Genomic DNA, 22,055 nt, shown 5'->3' with positions numbered 1-22,055 from the left:
TCCTTGTTACTTTTGTTGTTAGGTTGACAAGATAAGAGGGAAAAGTCCAATTAAAGGTGTAGCTTTCTCAGAGTGGAATCCAGACGACAGGGGCAGGCATCAACAGAGCGTTGGTGCTGGCAGCTACTGTATGTATGTACGTTAGCTGAATATCAGGTTCAGGCAACATTTTTTCAGGCAACCTATGCACCTATGCACCTATGCACCTATGCACCTATGCACCTATGCACCTATGCACCTATGCACCTATGCAAAATGCTCTTGAGTCTTGTCCAGACATAGAGACAAAGCTGAACACTGTTAAACATCAGTGATTCATAAATTCACTTTAAATGTTTTCTTTCTCCGTTTGGCTTTTTCCTCTTTTTATTTTTCTATGAATCTCTGTTGAAATGTACATGTAGACCATTCTTCTGCTGTCTATTTTCTATCCTGGATTTTGATTCAATGCACATATGTGTCCAAGAACATGTTGGAACATTCTTCCTCATTGTTGTGTAATCTGTCTGATGTTGACTGTGTGATTGTGTGGTTCTAGAATCTGTCTGATGTTGACTGTGTGAATGTGTGGTTCTAGAATCTGTCTGATGTTGACTGTGTGAATGTGTGGTTCTAGAATCTGTCTGATGTTGACTGTGTGAATGTGTGGTTCTAGAATCTGTCTGATGTTGACTGTGTGAATGTGTGGTTCTAGAATCTGTCTGATGTTGACTGTGTGAATGTGTGGTTCTAGAATCTGTCTGATGTTGACTGTGTGAATGTGTGGTTCTAGAATCTGTCTGATGTTGACTGTGTGAATGTGGGATTCTTGAATCTGTCTGATGTTGACTGTGTGAATGTGGGATTCTTGAATCTGTCTGATGTTGACTGTGTGAATGTGGGATTCTTGAATCTGTCTGATGTTGACTGTGTAAATGTGTGGTTCTAGAATCTGTCTGATGTTGACTGTGTGAATGTGTGGTTCTAGAATCTGTCTGATGTTGACTGTGTGAATGTGTGGTTCTAGAATCTGTCTGATGTTGACTGTGTGAATGTGTGGTTCTAGAATCTGTCTGATGTTGACTGTGTGAATGTGGGATTCTTGAATCTGTCTGATGTTGACTGTGTGTGTTCTAGAATCTGTCTGATGTTGACTGTGTGAATGTGTGGTTCTAGAATCTGTCTGATGTTGACTGTGTGAATGTGTGGGTCTAGAATCTGTCTGATGTTGACTGTGTGAATGTGTGGTTCTAGAATCTGTCTGATGTTGACTGTGTGAATGTGTGGTTCTAGAATCTGTCTAATGTTGAATGTGTGTGAGTGAACTAAAGAAAGTATGAATTTAATTTGTCTAAAATGTAAAAAATATAATTTTCTCTGTCAGACAAATGGACTAAAAGTGTGGTAAAGTGTTTTACTACTTCTTGTGTACATATAATTATGGAAACCAATAAATGTTGAAATGAAAAATGAAAACCGGATTGTTTCTTTCTTGACATATGGTCCCAGAGTACCAAAGCATGGTAGTAGTTGTATTTAAACCCCACTAGTTGTAGTTAGTTCATAGTTTAAAATGATCTGCAGTACACTTTATATGAACAGACGTGGAAATGGAAGGGAGAAACTACATTTGGTAAACATTTAGTGTAGCTGACTAATGAAGTGTTGTAATGGTTTAAAATGCATCCATTATACTTCAGCAGTAGCTATGCACTGTGCATCATACAACTGTCTAACACTAGAAGAACCCTGAGTGTTTAAAACAAATACATATGAAGTATAAAGTATATTATACTTACTATGATTCACATACCGGCATTCATCTGAACAATACGTAATGCCAGAGTCAGCAGGATTTTACACCCAGTGGAAATGTAGTGAAAAGCAGGGCTCTAAGTAGGTTGCTATTCAGTCTTTCTGCTATGCTTGACTTATTGTGGCTGTGTAGCACTTATGTGAGTCCCTGAGTGTATGTGTCACTATGAAACAACACATTCATTTATATTCTGTATGGATTCTGTATTTTATTTTACAGGTTGATCAAAAACATGTACACAAATAAGATTTGTTGATAAAAAATAGTGCAATATCAAAACAAAAATAACAACAACAATAACAACAACAACAATAATTACAACAACAACAACAACAACACTGGTCGGTGAGTGAGAATTTTAAATTCAGTATGACCTTGTTTTCTTTTTTTCTATCAATGGTTTTGACAGTGTTTGTAACTTTGATAATATACATAATGTCAACAGAGATATAGCGACGTGTTCATCCATAGCCCATCGGAACAGGTGTTTATCAATCTGACTTATCTGGGCTACCAAAGGTCAAAGGGACAGTTCAAACTCACACGCCACAGACGTGTCCCACATACATTCTAGAATGTCTCCATTCATAGTCACAGAATCAGGAATCACTAGCTACAGATGTAGGGTCTTAATTTGATCACCCGGTTGTTGCAGCAAATTTCCTGCAAGGTAGGAAATGTAAACTTGTAGTTATTCAAAGTTTAAAAAGAGTTCTAAAGTTTGTAATTTACGCTTAAAAATGTCAGACTTGATTTGCCGTAAGTACAAAAATGCATTATCAACCCCTACAAAAATGAATTATAAACCACATAATCATTCACATTTCCAGTTGCTGCAGGATTCTTTCCCTGCTGTGAGAAATCTTTCCATGACATAGACTGACCAGGTGAATCCAGGTGAAAGCCATGATCCCTTATTGATGTCACTTCAATCAGTGTAGAAGAAGGGGAGGAGACTGGATTGTGCTTTGAGACAATTGAGACATGGATTGTGTCTGTGAGCCATTCAGAGGGTGAATGGGCAAGACAAAATATTTAAGTGCCTTTGAACAGGGTAGGTGCCAGGTGCACCCGTTTGTGTCAAGAACTACAATGCTGCTGGGTTTTCACACTCAACAGTTTCCTGTGTGTGTCAAGAATGGGGATCCACCCATTATGCCACCCATTATGCCACCCATTATGCCACCCATTATGCCACCCATTATGCCACCATTGACTAGAATGGGGAGACCCGTTCCATTCTATTTCTCAGGTGTCCGTTGTTCTTATTTTGTCCCCGTTCTGCATCTCCTTGGCCCGTCTCAGTCCAGCGGCTCTTTCTCAGGGAGGTCCTCCAGAAGTATAACAGTGTACTCTCCAGCGTGGATGTTTTCCCTTGGCCTCTCTTTAGACAGAAACCTCTCCATTTCCCGCTCCACCTTCTCATCTCCTGAGCTCGCGTTGGCGACCTTCTTCTCAGAAGCCTGGGCCGGTGCATTCCACCTGCAAGATGATTTGACATGGTTTAATTCCATGGTTTGTAACTAAGTGACAACATGTTTCAATCTCATGAACATATTTTCCGGGATGGGTTTGAAAGTGGTGGATTTTACCTGTCTCTGGTACCTATGGCGACACAGATTACGACCAACACCGCCACGCCCGCGACGAAGGCAACGATGATCAACCAACCTGGAGGAGGAGGAGAAGAAGACGAAGCAGACAGTGAGGGGAAGTGACCGTGTCTACTGGGTCCTCTAGTACGTTCACAAAACATTGTCTTCACATTTAAACTGCACCAAGGAGCAGAACGTTCCCTGGTGTATCAGTAGCATATCTTGTTAGCTGGGCGTGTATGATTCAGGAACTGACCCGATGTATATGAATCATGTTGTCTGGATGGGGTTGGTTTTACAGCAGCTGCATCACGAAGAACTGTGGAAATAGAGATTAACTACAATTTACACTCAAAGAGATGTGTTCAATACTAACAAAAAAAGTTCTGTTCTCATTACAGCAGGTATATAGACCTGAACACAAGAACTTTGAAGGGACAGAATATTAGTACACTTCTCCTGGATAAACAGTACTGTACCTGTAGAGGTATCCACTGCCGGTTCCTCCCTTGGTAGAGCAAGCCTATTGCTGCCTTGAATTATTGTCTTTGTTTCAATGAGTGGCTTATCGACTCGGGAGTTGTACGTTTGGTCCTCCTCACCAGCAGGGGCTGCTACTGTGGTGCTACTCTGAGGCATGAATCCCAACCCTGACCCTTCGATGTCTGAATTCATCCTGACTGTTGTAGGTGCAGCAGAACTGGTGGTTGAGGTGAAGGCCAGCTCTGTGTTCATCTTTGCAGCCCCGCCTTCCTCCAAGTCTGTCATACTGGTTAGGTTAGAACTAGGTGTATGGCTGCTCCCCAAACTTTGGCTAGGTCTGGAGGTGGTACTAAAGCTTGGATCAAGGCTAAGAGGTAACAGGTCTTCTTCTTCAAACTCTGAGATGGGACTATGGCTGGGACTGGGATCCGGTACACGACTAGGGCTGGCGACAAAGTTTGGTCTGAATATATCGTCCTCCATCTCCTCTAGCTCTGTTGTGGTGCTAGCATCATGAGTTGGATAAGGACTGGGTATGGGGTTAGCATCATGAGTTGGATAAGGACTGGGTCTGGGGTTAGCATCATGAGTTGGATAAGGACTGGGGCTGGGGTTAGCATCATGAGTTGGATAAGGACTGGGTCTGGGGTTAGCATCATGAGTTGGATAAGGACTGGGTCTGGGGTTAGCATCATGAGTTGGATAAGGACTGGGGCTGGGGTTAGCATCATGAGTTGGATAAGGACTGGGGCTGGGGTTAGCATCATGAGTTGGATAAGGACTGGGGCTGGGGTTAGCATCATGAGTTGGATAAGGACTGGGGCTGGGGTTAGCATCATGAGTTGGATAAGGACTGGGGCTGGGGTTAGCATCATGAGTTGGATAAGGACTGGGGCTGGGGTTAGCATCATGAGTTGGTTAACATCTTCTGGGGTTAATCATGAAAAATCAGTGGTGGGGTTAAACATCTGAGTTGGATAAACTCTGCTGGGGGACAAACTCTGCTGTGGGGACAAACTCTGCTGTGAGGGACAAACTGGGGCTGTGGGGACAAACTCTGCAGTAACATCTTCCAAATCAGTGGTGGGGTTAAACTCTGCTGTGGGGACAAACTCTGCTGTGGGGACAAACTCTGCTGTGGGGACAAACTCTGCAGTGGGGACAAACTCTGCTGTGGGGACAAACTCTACTGTGGGGACAAACTCTGCAGTGGGGACAATCTTTGCTGTGGGGACAAACTCTGCTGTGGGGACAAACTCTGCTGTGGGGACAAACTCTACTGTGGGGACAAACTCTGCTGTGGGGACAAACTCTGCTGTGGGGCTTTCGGTATCCAGGATCATTTCATCTTCCTCTGGTGAATCAGGTCTATCACTTGGACTGGGGCGAGGAGTTGGACTGGGGCGAGGAGTTGGACTGGGGCGGAGGTTAAAGCTAGGTTTAAGGTTGGCATCAAACAGCTCCCCTTCATCATCTTGTCCTGAAGTGGGGTGTTTCATACTGCCCTCTGTAGTGCTGCCCTCTGTCTCATCTGTGCTGCCCTCCTCTGGGTCAAAGGTGGGCAGTTGGTCTTCCGGGTCAGATGTCACAGGGTCAGGGGTCACCAAATGATCTAGGTCCACTGTTTCGTCACTGCTGGATGTTCCATTGGTGGCATCCGGGGGACCCACTACAAGCTTCTTGAAGACCTTGAAAGTTTCCCCAAGAAAATCCCCAGCAGCCAGAGCGGGAGGTTCTGTCGAGACTGTGACAAAGAGAAGAAAAGACCTCAGCTCAATGATTACCTACTAACATCATGTCCTGACCTTTACAGTAGAGGAAAATTACTGAGCTTTGATGTCTTTGCATGACAAAGGAAGGCCTGGGAGTATTGTGGCCTTTCAGGCTCCTCCCTGGAGTACCTGTGTGAACCTGTCGTGTTCTGACTCACCATACAGGAAACATGATTACTAACTGGGATGACTAATCGTCTGCCTTTGTGTTTGACAGAGGTAGTTTCATCAAATCATTTGGTTTTATTCAACCGCAAAATCAATACACCCAAACCTTTAAATAAACAATGTCTTGGCTTGTCTCTTTTCCCTGTTCTGTTGCCATAATTAGTCAACAGTGCTACTTCCAAAGAGTTTAGGATAGGCGTTGAAGAGGTGCCAAATGTTACGCCCCAACAGAGGTTTTCACGTGAATACGGTGTGCATATATCTTATTCCTGCAAGAGGGCGTGCTAGGGAGCTAACCAGGGATACACTCTTAGCAGTGAAGATGCCCGGAAGAACCTTTTGGGTTGCCGCACCGGCAGGACCTTTCCAGTTCAAAAAGGTTATTGGAACCCCACCGGAACCTTTTTGTGATGGGAGGGGTTGCATTTTTAACCTTTTAATAATATATTGTAGAGGTGGCAGCCTATGAGGAGACTGGAGGCGTGGATTATTGGACGTGTGGCTTTCAGATCATTTTTGGGGGGAACCCATTAGAGTAAATGTCATTCCTATTCACCATGTTCATCTTGTACACTGCAAATTTCAATGTTCCTTCAATATTTATGCATATTGCATATTCTAATATAATATGAATAATATAAACATTGCTGATTAAATATAGTAATAAAGTAGTAACTATTCCAACTTTGCAATTTTCATAGGCTCTTGACTGAGGAAGTCATTCACCTCAGTAAGCTTCCTTGAACAACAGAACAGATGAACAGGAAGGACATTTACTCAAACCGGTGACCCAACAAGATATATCTTAAAGCCACACCCCTAATAAGCCACGCCTCCACTCCGGGGTTCCTCCTGGAACCTGTTGCTACATTGAAACGTTAAAAGTTCCACCAAGAACCCCTCAACTAAACAAAGGTGCAAATATGAGCCATTGACTAGCAATGGTTCCTTGAGAAACTCAGGGGATCCTTGAGGATCTCCTGGGTTCCTCAAGTCACCACTAATTCTAAGTGTGTACTGTGGCGAGAGGGGGTACTAGGGAGCTGACCAGGAATACTGTTGCCCAATCCCAAACGTATCTCTGACCCCTTTCCTTAGGTATTTGTTGAATCCTCCAAAGCAGCGTAACTGTCTCATGGAATGTTGAGTGTCATTAAATACTGTTTTCAAACAAAAGGAGAAGTAACTGCTCTTATCTTTGACATTGTTCTTAATATTTGACAAGCAACAGGCCTCCATTTCTAACATGATCCTGTGAACAGTTTTACCTGAATGAGGTTTCTCCTGTTCAATCAGTTTTACCAGGCCTCCAGTTTTACCTGAAAGGTTTCTCCCTGTTCACTTGTGAACAGTTTTACCTGAATGAGGTTTCTCCCTGTCCAATAACAGTTTTACCTGAATGAGGTTTCTCCCTGTTCAATAACAGTTTTACCTGAATGAGGTTTCTCCCTGTCCAATAACAGTTTTACCTGAATGAGGTTTCTCCCTGTTCAATAACAGTTTTACCTATATGAGGTTTCTCCCTGTTCAATAACAGTTTTACCTGAATGAGGTTTCTCCCTGTTCAATAACAGTTTTACCTGAATGAGGTTTCTCCCTGTTCAATAACAGTTTTACCTGAATGAGGTTTCTCCCTGTCCAATAACAGTTTTACCTGAATGAGGTTTCTCCCTGTCCAATAACAGTTTTACCTATATGAGGTTTCTCCCTGTCCAATAACAGTTTTACCTGAATGAGGTTTCTCCCTGTTCAATAACAGTTTTACCTGAATGAGGTTTCTCCCTGTCCAATAACTTTTTTACCTGAATGACGTTTCTCCCTGTCCAATAACAGTTTTACCTATATGAGGTTTCTCCCTGTTCAATAACAGTTTTACCTGTATGAGGTTTCTCCCTGTTCAATAACAGTTTTACCTGTATGAGGTTTCTCTCCCTGTTCAATAACAGTTTTACCTGTATGAGGTTTCTCCCTTCTCACCCAAGCTTGAATGAAACTCACCAAAGCACTTTGGTTTCACAGAAATTCAGGATATACACATTAATGCACCTGTTGGAACAGCTCAGCAATTGCTACAAAGACTGCTGTGTGTTTGTCTACGTGGGGAGGGGGAAGGGGGGGAGGAAGGGGGAGGGAAGGGGGACTTAGGCACTAAACATGTAAACAATAGGTCCCCAGATTTCACTGAGCTGGAGTACAGGTAGGTTTGAAACACAATGAGGCTCTCCGGTGAAGTAGAAAAGTGCAGACTCATCAGACGAGGATAGGATTACTTGAATTCCATAAGCCTGTGTTCAGATACAACAGGAGGTCTTAGACAGTGACCCATTTTATTTGGCTGCACAATCAATGGCCAGCTGGGGATGTTTTAATAACCCAGATTAATACACAACCAATGGCCAGCTGGGGATGCCTTAATAACCCTGATTAATACACAACCAATGGCCAGCTGGGGATGCCTTAATAACCCTGATTAATACACAACCAATGGCCAGCTGGGGATGTTTTAATAACCCTGATTAATACACAACCAATGGCCAGCTGGGGATGCCTTAATAACCCTGATTAATACACAACCAATGGCCAGCTGGGGATGCCTTAATAACCCAGATTAATACACAACCAATGGCCAGCTGGGGATGCCTTAATAACCCTGATTAATACACAACCAATGGCCAGCTGGGGATGCATAAATAACCCTGATTAATACACAACCAATGGCCAGCTGGGGATGTTTTAATAACCCTGATTAATACACAACCAATGGCCAGCTGGGGATGTTTTGCTCCCAAACATTTTTTTTATTATTTTGTTTTATGCTAACACAATGACTCAGAGAAATATACAGTACTGTACTGTACTGAATTAAACTCCATTGAACTGTACTGTACTGTACTGTACTGTACTGAATTAAACTCCATTGGACTGTACTGTACTGTGGTGAATTAAACTCCATTGTACTGTACTGTGCTGAATTAAACTCCATTGTACTGTACTATACTGAATTAAACTCCATTGAACTGTACTGTACTGTGCTGAATTAAACTCCATTGAACTGTACTGTACTGTGCTGAATTAAACTCCATTGTACTGTACTGTACTGTACTGAATTAAACTCCATTGAACTGTACTGTACTGTACTGAATTAAACTCCATTGGACTGTACTGAATTAAACTCCATTGTACTGTACTGTGCTGAATTAAACTCCATTGTACTGTACTATACTGAATTAAACTGAATTGAACTGTACTGTACTGTGCTGAATTAAACTCCATTGTACTGTACCATGCTGTCCAAACTTGTGAAACATAGACATCTTTTCAATGTCTGGAAAATAAGGCTTCTAGGTGTCTTTTCAACATAATTTAGCTTACTGGGTATGTTGTTACAACGGGATGGTTGTCAGACTGTGACAAGCAACCCCAACAATAATATCTGATCTTGTTTAATGTGAACACAATTTCTCATGCATTTTTACTTTTGGATGGCCCTGGGAATTGAACCCACAACCCTGGCTTTGCAAGCACCACACACTACCAACTGAGCCAAAGAGCAGGGTTTCACTCATTTGTTTCCTGGGACAGTAATAAATTGTTACTCACCAGGAACAGGGTCGGACTGAACAGGTGCCAGAAGTCCGAAAATAACCCCAAGCAGTAGAGTCCACATCCTGAGATCAGAGATAGGCATCGAGGAGAGATGAGAGAAGGTGTACTGCTGTGCTCTGGGGTTCTGTTCCCAAGAAGGCTTGTTTTCCTAGGAGTGTCTGTGGGATGTTTGAAGGGTGTAGCTCAACTTTTTTTTATACTGAGACCCGAGTCACATCAGTGCATCATCGATAGCTAGTGACAGTCGATTGGTTGGCGGAGGTGGGCTAGAACACAGAACACACCCTCTCTTTCAAAAACTCTCCCTCTCTGGCTTTCTCCCTCTATCTCTTTCTTACACACACACACACACACACACACACACACACACACACACACACACACACACACACACACACACACACACACACACACACACACACACACACACACACACACACACACACACACACACACACACACACACACACACACACACACACACACTCTCTCTCTCTCTCTAACTCTTTTTCACATTACCAATAGGTCACTTTTTTTCTTTTTTTATCCAACCATATTAATCATGACCAGATATTTAGGAACAGATTGTCATTGCATGGAGTCTGTGAAGGATGAAACCACATGGAAAAAGTGGTAAGCAAGTTAGATTTAAAAATATATATATATTTTCACCAAGTCAAATGAATGTATTAATATGTTTCATGATGCTCGTATCAAAACCAAAGTAGATCGTTTTACAGATCTTCATTTGATCACTCTGTTTCAGGAGAACTTTCCTGCAATGAAAGGACATTTTAAAAATCAAAGTGTATTTGAGTTTTAAAAAGGCTTCTGAAGTTTGTCATTTAAATTTTTAAACTTGATTTCCTCTTATAAAAAATGTATCAACATCTGCAAAAATGTCCATGAATTATAATCACTTTTTCTGTTGCTGCAAGATTATTTTCCTGCTGTAGAAAACTGGCTCAAATATGAGGTCCTAAATCTAGCAGGAAAGTGCATCCTTGTAGCTGTGTGGATTAACATAGTCTATATGTTTGCCTCGGGGTAAGTTGAGCCGATAGCCACCACAACCCATACAAATAATGATTCTATTTTGTTGATTACATTTGGTCAGGTTTATGCATAGTGTTTTTGTGATATGTCATGCATATGAACTCACGATAGTGCATTTGTATTATAACAGAGCAGACATCATCGTGTCCCGTGTGTACAAATGTAAAACAAGCAGTGGTCTGGTTCCCTTGACGTTGTTGAGAGAGGAAGTGAGAGAATGGTAGAAGTCCTTTGGAACAGCTGCAAAGCCAGAGTAGCAGAGGAACACAAGTTCATATCTGATGACATGGAGTCTCACAGATCAGTCTCATGGGCTTAGTAGCCTCAAACACAGAGAACTTGTCTACGAATTGGCGCATCAAAACAACATCCCTGTCCCAGACAACTGGTCAACAAATGGAAGGGTAAGTGATATTGAACAGAGAGAATCTATATCTGAATGTATGCATAAATTTAAGATATACAATATACCGCAACTCCATTCCATGAATGAAACTTTGACCTACCAGCACCATCAACCCCAATGTCACAGGACACCATTACTCTTACACCAAGGCAGCTCAACTTACTCTGTCCCTATACCCCATACCTGCTGTCATGCCAATAGACCAAGCTATGTTTTCAAAACTGTTATGTTAACATAAATGATGATTATTTCAGGGATACACAACATCCTAGAATATATATACTGTAGATATCTTTGTTAGAAAGAATGTAATATTTCACTTGACATAGTGATGCTGAATGTACAATATGGCTCAACATGCCCCATTCTTCTCTATAGTCATTGAGCTGCGGTACCTGATGGGAATAGAGGGTCTTTGGTGGCCAACAGGAAGTCAGGATAACTCAGTAGAGCAGGCCTGGACAACTCCAGTCCTCAGGGCCTGATTGGTGTCACACTTTTCCCCCAGTCCCAGCTAACACACCTGTCAGTCCCAGCTAACACCTGTCAGTCCCCTGTCAGTCCCAGCTAATACTTCAGTGTCAGTCCCAGCTAACACACCTGTCAGTCCCAGCTAACACACCTGTCAGTCCCAGCTAACACACCTGTCAGTCCCAGCTAACACACCTGTCAGTCCCAGCTAACACACCTGTCAGTCCCAGCTAACACACCTGTCCCAGCTAACAACCTAACCAACTAAACTTGATCTTCAGTTAAAAATGCAATTTGTTTTAAATCATGTGTGTTTCTAGGGATGGGCGAAAAGTGACACCAATCAGGCCCCTGAGGACTGGAATTGCCCAGGCCTACTGTAGAGGGTCTTTGGTGGCCCAGTCAGGACCAACAGGAAGTCAAGATGACTCAGTAGCAGCACCTACGTAGAGAGGTGTGTTTCTCAGATGACTAAACATGTGTGGGATGGGTAGTAGACACCTGTCCCGTCTCGTCCACCACACACCCCTCTGGCTTAAAGTAGAATTGTCATCACTTCCTGGTCTGGGTACTAAGGTCTTTGAAGCTTTAGACAGCCTGAGAGAAAATAAAAGGTACGGGCCTGCTCCTGCACGCACACACACCTCCCATGTATAATGTGTTGCTTCCGTCTCTCTCCTTCCCCCAACCTGGGCTTCAACCAGGCACTCTCTGAACACATTGACAAAAGCATTGTTACCTATCTCTCTCCACAAAAGCCATGGGAAAACAACTATTTCAATGTCTCAGAGCAAGTGACGTCAATGATTGCACCGCTAACTAGCTAGCCATTTCACACCGGTTACACATGCATGCATACTGAAGACACACACCACACACGTACACACACACACACACACACACACACACACACACACACACACACACACACACACACACACACACACACACACACACACACACACACACACACACACACACACACACACACACACACACACACACACACACACTGACATACCTTCATGTAAGCATGCACACACACACATGCATGCCTGTGAGTACACACAGACACTGGATGGTGGGATGCTTGACATTTACATATGTACACAGACAGACACAATTGACCTAGTTTTCCAGTAGAACAAACCATGTTTGACTACAATACATGTTTTTATTGCTTTTTCAGCAAAAGAAATGTCTGTAACATGGAAGGATGATGGGGAAAGATATGTCTGTACCATGGAAGGATGATGGTGAAAGAGATGTCTGTACCATGGAAGGATGATGGTGAAAGATATGTCTGTAACATGGAAGGATGGAAAGATATGTCTGTACCATGGAAGGATGATGGGAAAGATATGTCTGTACCATGGAAGGATGATGGTGAAAGAGATGTCTGTAACATGGAAGGATGATGGGGAAAGATATGTCTGTAACATGGAAGGATGATGGGGAAAGAGATGTCTGTAACATGGAAGGATGATGGGGAAAGATATGTCTGTACCATGGAAGGATGATGGTGAAAGATATGTCCGTACCATGGAAGGATGATGGTGAAAGAGATGTCCATAACATGGAAGGATGATGGGGAAAGAGATGTCTGTAACATGGAAGGATGATGGGGAAAGATATGTCTGTACCATGGAAGGATGATGGGGAAAGAGATGTCTGTAACATGGAAGGATGATGGGGAAAGAGATGTCTGTAACATGGAAGGATGATGGGGAAAGAGATGTCTGTAACATGGAAGGATGATGGTGAAAGAGATGTCTGTACCATGGAAGGATGATGGTGAAAGAGATGTCTGTAACATGGAAGGATGATGGTGAAAGAGATGTCTGTAACATGGAAGAATGATGGGGAAAGAGATGTCTGTACCATGGAAGGATGATGGTGAAAGAGATGTCTGTAACATGGAAGGATGATGGTGAAAGAGATGTCTGTAACATGGAAGGATGATGGTGAAAGAGATGTCTGTAACATGGAAGGATGATGGGGAAAGAGATGTCTGTACCATGGAAGGATGATGGTGAAAGAGATGTCTGTAACATGGAAGGATGATGGTGAAAGAGATGTCTGTACCATGGAAGGAGGATGTGGAAATGATCGTTAATCCTGTGGGGAATTTCCAAACATGCTTCATATTGACTGAAGTTTCCTGTATGTGGTTACTTGTGGCTACACTGTGCGTCTGTGTGTGTCCGTGCCAGATGACAAGTGAAACACTTCCACCCCAGTGAGCAATACTAAAGGCTGCTGGGTCGGGACCATGTAGAGCAGCACTAATAGAGAGATACAAGTGGTAGTGGATAAGGTTCAGCCACCACAGGTCTGTCTGGCAAGAACTAATCAGATGTCTTCAGAACAGGTTTATTGCAGATATTGGGTTCAACACGCCACACTCTAAAAGTTGCTCAATGGAAAGATACAAGAAAAGAATAAGCATAAGCAGGGCTTCCAGACAACGTGCGGGGCAAAGCCAAATACACACAGCTAGTAGAACACACTGACAGGACAAAGGCCCAGTGACTGGTGAGCATATATACAACATGACTGCCATGTAACTAAGGTCTGCACATGTGCACAAGACCACGACCAACGTGGAATAGCAACTGCACCACAAGCGAAGGCACAGGCAAATGTAGGCTACATACATACATCATACGGCTACACACAGTACATGGTAGCATGAGGCTACATAAAGACTGTAAAGGTACATAAACACAGCTATACGCATCAACAGACAACATAAACAGAATATATTTTCCTTGAAACAGTACATGTGAGCTTCATCACCAAGCCGAACAAGCTAGCGTTAATGGCTCATATTCTGGCTTAGCTGGCTAGTAGTAACATGACACACATGACAGGAAAACACCTGTTAAATATGGTGAATATGAACTTAGCAACATCTTGATAACAAACATGGTCATCTCCCGTATTTTTCGGATGTCCATCCAGTTTGATTTCCATTTGCCATATATATTTTAACTGTGCTGTTTCACAGAGGTTCTGAAGCTATATACATTTTACAGACACAGTGTATTTAAAATCAGTTATCTTGTTGTTATTAGTCCCACCCTTCAGCTCCATTCAACCCCTCCCATCTAACTTTAACACCATCCAGTTTGATTTATATTTGCTATATATATTGTTCAACTGTGCTGTGATGTTTCACAAAAGTTCTGAACTTTTCTATTCTCATAGTTTATACAGATTGTACATTAAAGATAAACATTGTTGCTGACCGCGATCTCACTCTGAAGACAGGAGCGAGGTTCAGTGAGGTGCACAGGGAATGGTGGACTGTGATTGGCTGATACAAGTGGGATCTTGTAGGTACCAATAATGAGAACAAGTACTAACTAACTACTAGATTAGGGTTGATGTAACTACTACATTAGAGCTGGCCATTTTAACACCTAGTATCACCATAGTATCACCGTAGTATCCCCATACTATCACCATAGTATCCCCATAGTATCACCATAGTATCACCGTAGTATCACCATAGTATCACAATAGTGTCACCATAGTATCACCATAGTATCACCGTAGTATCACCATAGTATCACCGTAGTATCACCATAGTATCACCGTAGTATCACCATACTATCACCATAGTATCACCGTAGTATCACCATAGTATCACCAGAGTATCACCATAGTATCACCATACTATCACCGTAGTATCACCGTAGTATCCCCATACTATCACCATAGTATCACCGTATAGTATCACCATACTATCCCCGTAGTAACACCATAGTATCACCGTAGTGTCACCGTAGTATCACCATAGTATCACCATACTATCCCCGTAGTAACACCATAGTATCACCGTAGTGTCACCGTAGTATCAACGTAGTATCCAGTCCTCTTCTGGCTGTGCCGGGTAGAGATTATAACAGAACATGACCAAGATGTTCAAATGTTCATAAATGACCAGCATGGTCAAATAATAATAAGGCAGAACAGTTGAAACTGGAGCAGCAGCACAGTCAGGTGGACTGGGGACAGCAAGGAGCCATCATGTCAGGTAGTCCTGGGGCACGGTCCTAGGGCTCAGGTCCTCCGAGAGAGAGAAAGAAAGAGAGAAAGAGCATATGTGGGGTGGCCAGTCCTCTTCTGGCTGTGCCGGGGTAACAGGCCAAGATGTTCAAATGTTCTCATGGTCTAAGGCAGAACAGTTGAAACTGCAGTCAGGTGGACTGGGGACAGCAAGGAGCCATCATGTCAGGTAGTCCTGGGGCATAACAGAACGTCCTGATTATAACAGAACGTGGGCAAGATGTTCAAATGTTCATAAATGACCAGCATGGTTGAATAATAGTAAGGCAGAACAGTTGAAACTGGAGCAGGAGCATGGCCAGGTGGACTGGGGACAGCAAGGAGTCCTCATGTCAGGTAGTCCTGGGACATGGTCCTAGGGCCCAGGCCAGTTGAAACTGGAGCAGCAGCATGGCCAGGTGGACTGGGGACAGCAAGGAGTCATCATGTCAGGTAGTCCTGGGGCATGGTCCTAGGGGCTCAGGTCCTCCGAGAGAGAGAAAGAAAGAGAGAAGGAGAGAATTAGAGAACGCACACTTAGATTCACACAGGACACCTGAATAGGACAGGAGAAGTATTCCAGATAAACAAACTGACCCTAGCCCCCCGACACATAAACTACTGCAGCATAAATACTGGAGGCTGAGACAAGAGGGTCAGGAGACACTGTGGCCCCATCCGAGGACACCCCCGGACAGGGCCAAACAGGAAGGATATAACCCCACCCACTTTGCCAAAGCACAGCCCCACACCACTAGAGGGAAATCTTCAACCACCAACTTACCATCCTGAGACAAGGCCGAGTATAGCCCACAAAGATCTCCGACACGGTACAACCCAAGGGGGGACCCAGACAGGCCGACCACAACAGTGAATCAACCCACCCAGGTGACGCAGCCCCCCAGGGACGGCACGAGAGAGCCCCAGCAAGCCAGTGACTCAGCCCCGTAACAGGGTTAGAGGCAGAGAATCCCAGTGGAAAGAGGGGAACCGGCCAGGCAGAGACAGCAAGTGCGGTTCGTTGCTCCAGAGCCTTTCCGTTCACCTTCCCACTCCTGGGCCAGACTACACTCAATCATATGACCCACTGAAGAGATGAGTCTTCAGTAAAGACTAAAGGTTGAGACCGAGTTTGCGTCTCCTGACATGGGTAGGCAGACCGTTCCATAAAAATGGAGCTCTATAGGAGAAAGCCCTGCCTCCAGCTGTTTGCTTAGAAATTCTAGGGACAATTAGGAGGCCTGCGTCTTGTGACCGTAGCGTACGTGTAGGTATGTACGGCAGGACCAAATCAGAGAGGTAGGTAGGAGCAAGCCCATGTAATGCTTTGTAGGTTAGCAGTAAAACCTTGAAATCAGCCCTTGCTTTGACAGGAAGCCAGTGTAGAGAGGCTAGCACTGGAGTAATATGATCAAATTTTTTGGTTCTAGTCAGGATTCTAGCAGCCGTATTTAGCACTAACTGAAGTTTATTTAGTGCTTTATCCGGGTAGCCGGAAAATAGAGCATTGCAGTAGTCTAACCTAGAAGTGACAAAAGCATGGATTAATTTTTCTGCATCATTTTTGGACAGAAAGTTTCTGATTTTTGCAATGTTACGTAGATGGAAAAAAGCTGTCCCTCGAAAATGGTCTTGATATGTTCTTCAAAGAGAGATCAGGGTCCAGAGTAACGCCGAGGTCCTTCACAGTTTTATTTGAGACGACTGTACAACCATTAAGATTAATTGTCAGATTCAACAGAAGATCTCTTTGTTTCTTGGGACCTAGAACAATCATCTCTGTTTTGTCCGAGTTTAATAGTAGAAGTTTGCAGCCATCCACTTCCTTATGTCTGAAACACACATGCTTTAGCGAGGGCAATTTTGGGGCTTCACCATGTTTCATTGAAATGTACAGCTGTGTGTCATCTGCATAGCAGTGAAAGTTTACATTATGTTTTCGAATAACATCCCCAAGAGGTAAATATATAGTGAAAACAATAGTGGTCCTAAAACAGAACCTTGAGGAACACCGAAATGTACAGTTGATTTGTCAGAGGATAAACCATTCACAGAGACAAACTGATATCTTCCGACAGATAAGACCTAAACCAGGCCAGAACACATGTCCGTGTAGACCAATTTGGGTTTCCAATCTCTCCAAAAGAATGTATCACCATACTATCCCCGTAGTAACACCATAGTATCACCATAGTATCACCGTAGTATCACCATAGTATCACCATAGTATCACAGTAGTATCACCATAGTATCACCATAGTATCACCATAGTATCACCGTAGTATCACCATAGTATCACCATAGTATCACCATAGTATCACCATAGTATCACCGTAGTATCACCATAGTATCACCATAGTATCACCATAGTATCACCGTAGTATCACCATAGTATCACCGTAGTATCACCATATCACCATAGTATCACCATAGTATCACCATAGTATCACCATAGTATCACCATAGTATCACAGTAGTATCACAGTAGTATCACCATAGTATCACCATAGTATCACCATAGTATCACCATAGTATCACAGTAGTATCACCATAGTATCACCATAGTATCACCATAGTATCACAGTAGTATCACCATAGTGTCACCATAGTATCACCATAGTATCACCATAGTATCACCATAGTATCACAGTAGTATCACCATAGTATCACCATAGTATCACCGTAGTATCACCATAGTATCACAGTAGTATCACCATAGTATCACCAGTATCACCATAGTATCACCGTAGTATCACCATAGTATCACCATAGTATACATTAAGACTGTGTCTAAATCAGTCATATCTGTTGTTGTCAGTAAACTCAGCTTTGGTGAATGTGCCTGTTACCATGCCTTTAAATATCCACTCCTAAGTGAAGGCCTAAGCCTTCCAGCATGCAACGATCCAATGCCTGTCACATGTCCCCGGCACTTCTGTCAACACAAGGCATTTGATCCTGTCTGACGAGAACCTAGAAATCCTATTGGCCTGGACTTACCCCTCCACTTTTCACCCCAGCCATCTATAGGCTACCTCCCTATGATATCCTACACACTGTCAGTCAAAGACACTAAGTAAAAGGCAAGCTTAGAAAATGTTTCTTGATAACGAACATGGTCATCTGTCAATTATAAAACAATGTATCTAATAAGGACTTTGGTGAAGTAAAGCTGTCCCAGGAAACATCCCTCCCCTGGGATGGAGACCTACAACAAGGTTGTAAACCAACATTATATTAAAGGCCTAATGGTCCGTTTCAGGTTGCAGGACTAAATGTTTGTTATGAAGAGTTCATGTCACAGCCACACTATCTTTCAAATGCTGATAGATACAGTAACATAACACTGCAGCCCGCCTGGTTTTCAACCATCCAAAGTTCCCTCATGTCACTCTGCTCCTCCACACACTCCACTGGCTTCCAGTCGGAGCTCACATCCACTACAAGACCATGGTACTTATCTACGGAACAGCACTAAGGAACTGCCACTTCAGGCTATGCTCAAACCCTACACCTTAACCCAAGCACTCTGTTCTGCCAGCTCGGGTCTCTTGAATGCACTAACTGTAAGTCGCTCTGGATAAGAGCATTTGCTAAATGACTCAAATATAATATAATAATATAATGTACTAGTAGGCATCTACACTGTAATTAGACTGCAGCCTGCAAGCACCATGATGTAAATTGGTGACTCTAGTTGGGAAGAGAGGGACCACTTTTCATGACTAGACAAGAAAAAAGTACCTGTCGTTACCATAAATTTGGTTTAATTTATTTGGGCTCTGCTACCACCTGGTGCTTGTTAGGCATACTTGTGCAACACCCTCTCCAGGTTGAAGTTACCCTGATATAGGATATACATCTTCAAACAAAAATATGAACAAATAATAAAACACGTTTGATTTTGAATTGCTACGAATTGTTTCATCTTATTTTTGCCGATTATCAAAGACCTCTGCGATTATTCGATAATTGTCTTCAGGCACAATACAAGGCCACGTACAAGAGATCTGGAGGTCCTTACTATATCCTGTCGCACTAATGACGACACCTCTGCTTTCAAACAAACACACAAAGGTATTTAAAATGCGATAAAACTGAATTGTTCCATTTAAACATGTGGCGAAATATTGTATTTAAACGATATGTTGTTTTAGATTTCGTTTAGGAGGAATAACGTCGCATGTTAAAGTTATCTAGTTTGCTTTTTGGCCAGCCTGTTACAGTTGCGCTCTAGTGTATTGGCACCCTTGTACGTCTATTTTAAATAATTCAATACGTCTTCAAATATACATTTAAAATCAAAAACGTGTTCACACGTGTACTGTGGTAAGTTGCAGGTCTTTTTACAAGGTAAAAACAGCCATTCAAATCGTGTTGAAAAGAGAACAGGATATTCTGCTTCATTATAACGTTACCACTGTGAACATGGCGAAGGGGAAAGAACTGTCTGAGGATGTAAGGAATTTGATTATAACCAAACATGGCCTTAAGCAAGGTTACAAGTCCATCTCCCGAGACCTTGGCATTGCTGTTTCCACAGTTCGTAATGTTATCAGGAAGCATGCTGTCCATGGAGTTGTAGTCAACCTCCCAGGACGTGGGCGCAAGAAGACTCTGGTTCCACCGGGTGAAAAGAGAGAACTTGCAAGAAGAATCTGGTTCCACCAGTTGAAAAAGCAGTTCGTTCTGCATCTATCCAAAATAAAATGACATCTGTTTGTGATGCCACCAATGATGACAAGGAAAATGGTTCCGAGTCGACAGAGTCTCAGGTATGTGCTTTAGAACGACTGCTAAACGTTGTAGGTTATCTAGCTAGGCTGGCTAACACATTTAAAACAAGTCTTGCAATCTGAAATGGCAAACAAGTAACGAGCTAGATTCACACCTTAACTTGTAGGCTGGACAGTGAGTAGAGCAAGAATCTAAGGACAATAGAAGCGATGAGGGAAGTCGGAGGAAGATATTTTGAGGAGTCCAAAGCCAGAGAGCTAGAGAGAAACGACAGGGGGACTTCAACAGGGAGAGGGTGAGAGAGAGAACACACAGCTCCAGTTTAAGACCCAGAAAGAGTGAGAAGAGGTAAATGGATGTGGCCACATCTCACAACATTCATAATTTGCACAAGCACCTGAAGGTAAATGATGAGCCATTATGGTGTCTGGGTAATGTAGTGTTTCCCCATCACCTTGTTTCAGGACAAGGAACATCCACGGCTTCTCATCCCAGAGTTATGTCGTCTTTTCTACCAACTCGGCTGGGTTACTGGGACAGGGGGAGGGCTAAGTTTGAGACGTGGGTAAGTGCTCTGACTTTAATATTGTTGAATCATTTTAAAAATTCAAAACCTCATACGTGAGTGAGTGAGTGAGTGAGTGAGTGAGTGAGTGAGTGAGTGAGTGAGTGAGTGAGTGAGTGATGAATAAATAAATAAATATATTCTCTCTCTCTATCTCCCCATTTTGTTGTACCAAGAGATCAGATCTACATTGCCCCGTCTGGAGTGCAGAAGGAGAGACTACAGGTGAGCAGGGCTGGTGTTTTACCTTCATATCATCATAGAGACTACAGGTGAGCAGGGCTGATGTTTTACCTTCATATCATCATAGAGACTACAGGTGAGCAGGGCTGGTGTTTTACCTTCATATCATCATAGAGACTACAGGTGAGCAGGGCTGGTGTTTTGCCTTCATATCATCATAGAGACTACAGGTGAGCAGGGCTGGTGTTTTGCCTTCATATCATCATAGAGACTACAGGTGAGCAGGGCTGGTGTTTTGCCTTCATATCATCATAGAGACTACAGGTGAGCAGGGCTGGTGTTTTGCCTTCATATCATCATAGAGACTACAGGTGAGCAGGGCTGGTGTTTTGCCTTCATATCATCATAGAGACTACAGGTGAGCAGGGCTGGTGTTTTGCCTTCATATCATCATAGAGACTACAGGTGAGCAGGGCTGGTGTTTTGCCTTCATATCATCATAGAGACTACAGGTGAGCAGGGCTGGTGTTTTGCCTTCATATCATCATAGAGACTACAGGTGAGCAGGGCTGGTGTTTTGCCTTCATATCATCATAGAGACTACAGGTGAGCAGGGCTGGTGTTTTGCCTTCATATCATCATAGAGACTACAGGTGAGCAGGGCTGGTGTTTTGCCTTCATATCATCATAGAGACTACAGGTGAGCAGGGCTGGTGTTTTGCCTTCATATCATCATAGAGACTACAGGTGAGCAGGGCTGGTGTTTTGCCTTCATATCATCATAGAGACTACAGGTGAGCAGGGCTGGTGTTTTACCTTCATATCATCATTTTGAGACTACAGGTGAGCAGGGCTGATGTTTAGCCTTCATATCATCATAGAGACTACAGGTGAGCAGGGCTGTGTGCATACATTCTACGTATGGGTGGTCCGGGGATCGAACCCACTACCCTGAGCGTGAGCAAGCGCTGATGCTTTACCAACTGAGCTATCATAAGAGACTACAGGTGAGCAGGGCTGGTGTTTTGCCTTCATATCATCATAGAGACTACAGGTGAGCAGGGCTGGTGTTTTGCCTTCATATCATCATAGAGACTACAGGTGAGCAGGGCTGGTGTTTTGCCTTCATATCATCATAGAGACTACAGGTGAGCAGGGCTGGTGT

At 43.2% G+C, this 22,055-nt stretch overlaps 3 protein-coding genes across 6 annotated transcripts; 1 reads left to right on the top strand and 2 right to left on the bottom strand.

Moving 5' to 3' along the window:
- Positions 1-2,942: 2,942 nt before the first annotated feature.
- LOC124025003 lies at positions 2,943-4,707 on the bottom strand. The gene is made up of 4 exons (XM_046338707.1): positions 3,870-4,707; positions 3,647-3,709; positions 3,388-3,466; positions 2,943-3,277 (listed from the first exon to the last, which is right to left on the bottom strand). The coding sequence occupies exons 1-4, from the start codon at positions 4,354-4,356 to the stop codon at positions 3,097-3,099; spliced, it is 810 nt and encodes a 269-aa protein (XP_046194663.1). The 5' UTR covers positions 4,357-4,707; the 3' UTR covers positions 2,943-3,096.
- Positions 4,708-4,811: 104 nt separating this feature from the next.
- On the bottom strand, positions 4,812-9,503 carry LOC124025001 (cell surface glycoprotein 1-like). Its single transcript, XM_046338705.1, has 2 exons — positions 9,414-9,503; positions 4,812-5,617 (listed from the first exon to the last, which is right to left on the bottom strand). Exons 1-2 carry the CDS (start codon positions 9,499-9,501, stop codon positions 4,812-4,814), a joined length of 894 nt encoding a protein of 297 aa, XP_046194661.1. The 5' UTR covers positions 9,502-9,503.
- A 9,896-nt stretch (positions 9,504-19,399) lies between these two features.
- LOC124025002 (methylthioribulose-1-phosphate dehydratase-like) lies at positions 19,400-21,007 on the top strand. Of its 4 annotated transcripts, none has more exons than XR_006837128.1 (4): positions 19,400-19,482; positions 19,949-20,180; positions 20,607-20,707; positions 20,884-21,007. XR_006837128.1 is itself a non-coding variant. In XM_046338706.1 (3 exons), the coding sequence occupies exons 1-3, from the start codon at positions 20,115-20,117 to the stop codon at positions 20,981-20,983; spliced, it is 267 nt and encodes an 88-aa protein (XP_046194662.1). In that variant the 5' UTR covers positions 20,022-20,114; the 3' UTR covers positions 20,984-21,007. The 4 variants fall into 4 exon arrangements, 1 of the variants encoding a protein (XP_046194662.1); XR_006837127.1 differs by having other exon boundaries at positions 19,437-19,734; XR_006837126.1 differs by having other exon boundaries at positions 19,437-19,863.
- The last annotated feature ends 1,048 nt before the right edge of the window (positions 21,008-22,055 follow it).

This window comes from Oncorhynchus gorbuscha, unplaced genomic scaffold (genome assembly GCF_021184085.1).
Source record: "Oncorhynchus gorbuscha isolate QuinsamMale2020 ecotype Even-year unplaced genomic scaffold, OgorEven_v1.0 Un_scaffold_2113, whole genome shotgun sequence".
NCBI lineage: Eukaryota > Metazoa > Chordata > Actinopteri > Salmoniformes > Salmonidae > Oncorhynchus > Oncorhynchus gorbuscha.
The sequence above is the reverse complement of the archived record's forward strand: the minus strand, read 5'-3'. Positions and strand labels throughout refer to the sequence as shown.

Excerpts from the sequence above, each read along its gene's own strand:
- LOC124025003 (XM_046338707.1), bottom strand. The coding sequence starts at position 4,356 with ATGGAGGACGATATATTCAGACCAAACTTTGTCGCCAGCCCTAGTCGT. Across the intron at positions 3,710-3,869 it reads GGCAGTGGATACCTCTACAG|TTCTTCGTGATGCAGCTGCT; the intron begins GTACAGTACTGT and ends CTATTTCCACAG. Across the intron at positions 3,278-3,387 it reads GCCATAGGTACCAGAGACAG|GTGGAATGCACCGGCCCAGG; the intron begins GTAAAATCCACC and ends ATCATCTTGCAG.
- LOC124025001 (XM_046338705.1), bottom strand. The coding sequence starts at position 9,501 with ATGCCTATCTCTGATCTCAGGATGTGGACTCTACTGCTTGGGGTTATT. Across the intron at positions 5,618-9,413 it reads TCAGTCCGACCCTGTTCCTG|TCTCGACAGAACCTCCCGCT; the intron begins GTGAGTAACAAT and ends TCTTTGTCACAG.
- LOC124025002 (XM_046338706.1), top strand. The coding sequence starts at position 20,115 with ATGACATCTGTTTGTGATGCCACCAATGATGACAAGGAAAATGGTTCC. Across the intron at positions 20,181-20,606 it reads CCGAGTCGACAGAGTCTCAG|GACAAGGAACATCCACGGCT; the intron begins GTATGTGCTTTA and ends ACCTTGTTTCAG. Across the intron at positions 20,708-20,883 it reads GGGCTAAGTTTGAGACGTGG|AGATCAGATCTACATTGCCC; the intron begins GTAAGTGCTCTG and ends TGTTGTACCAAG.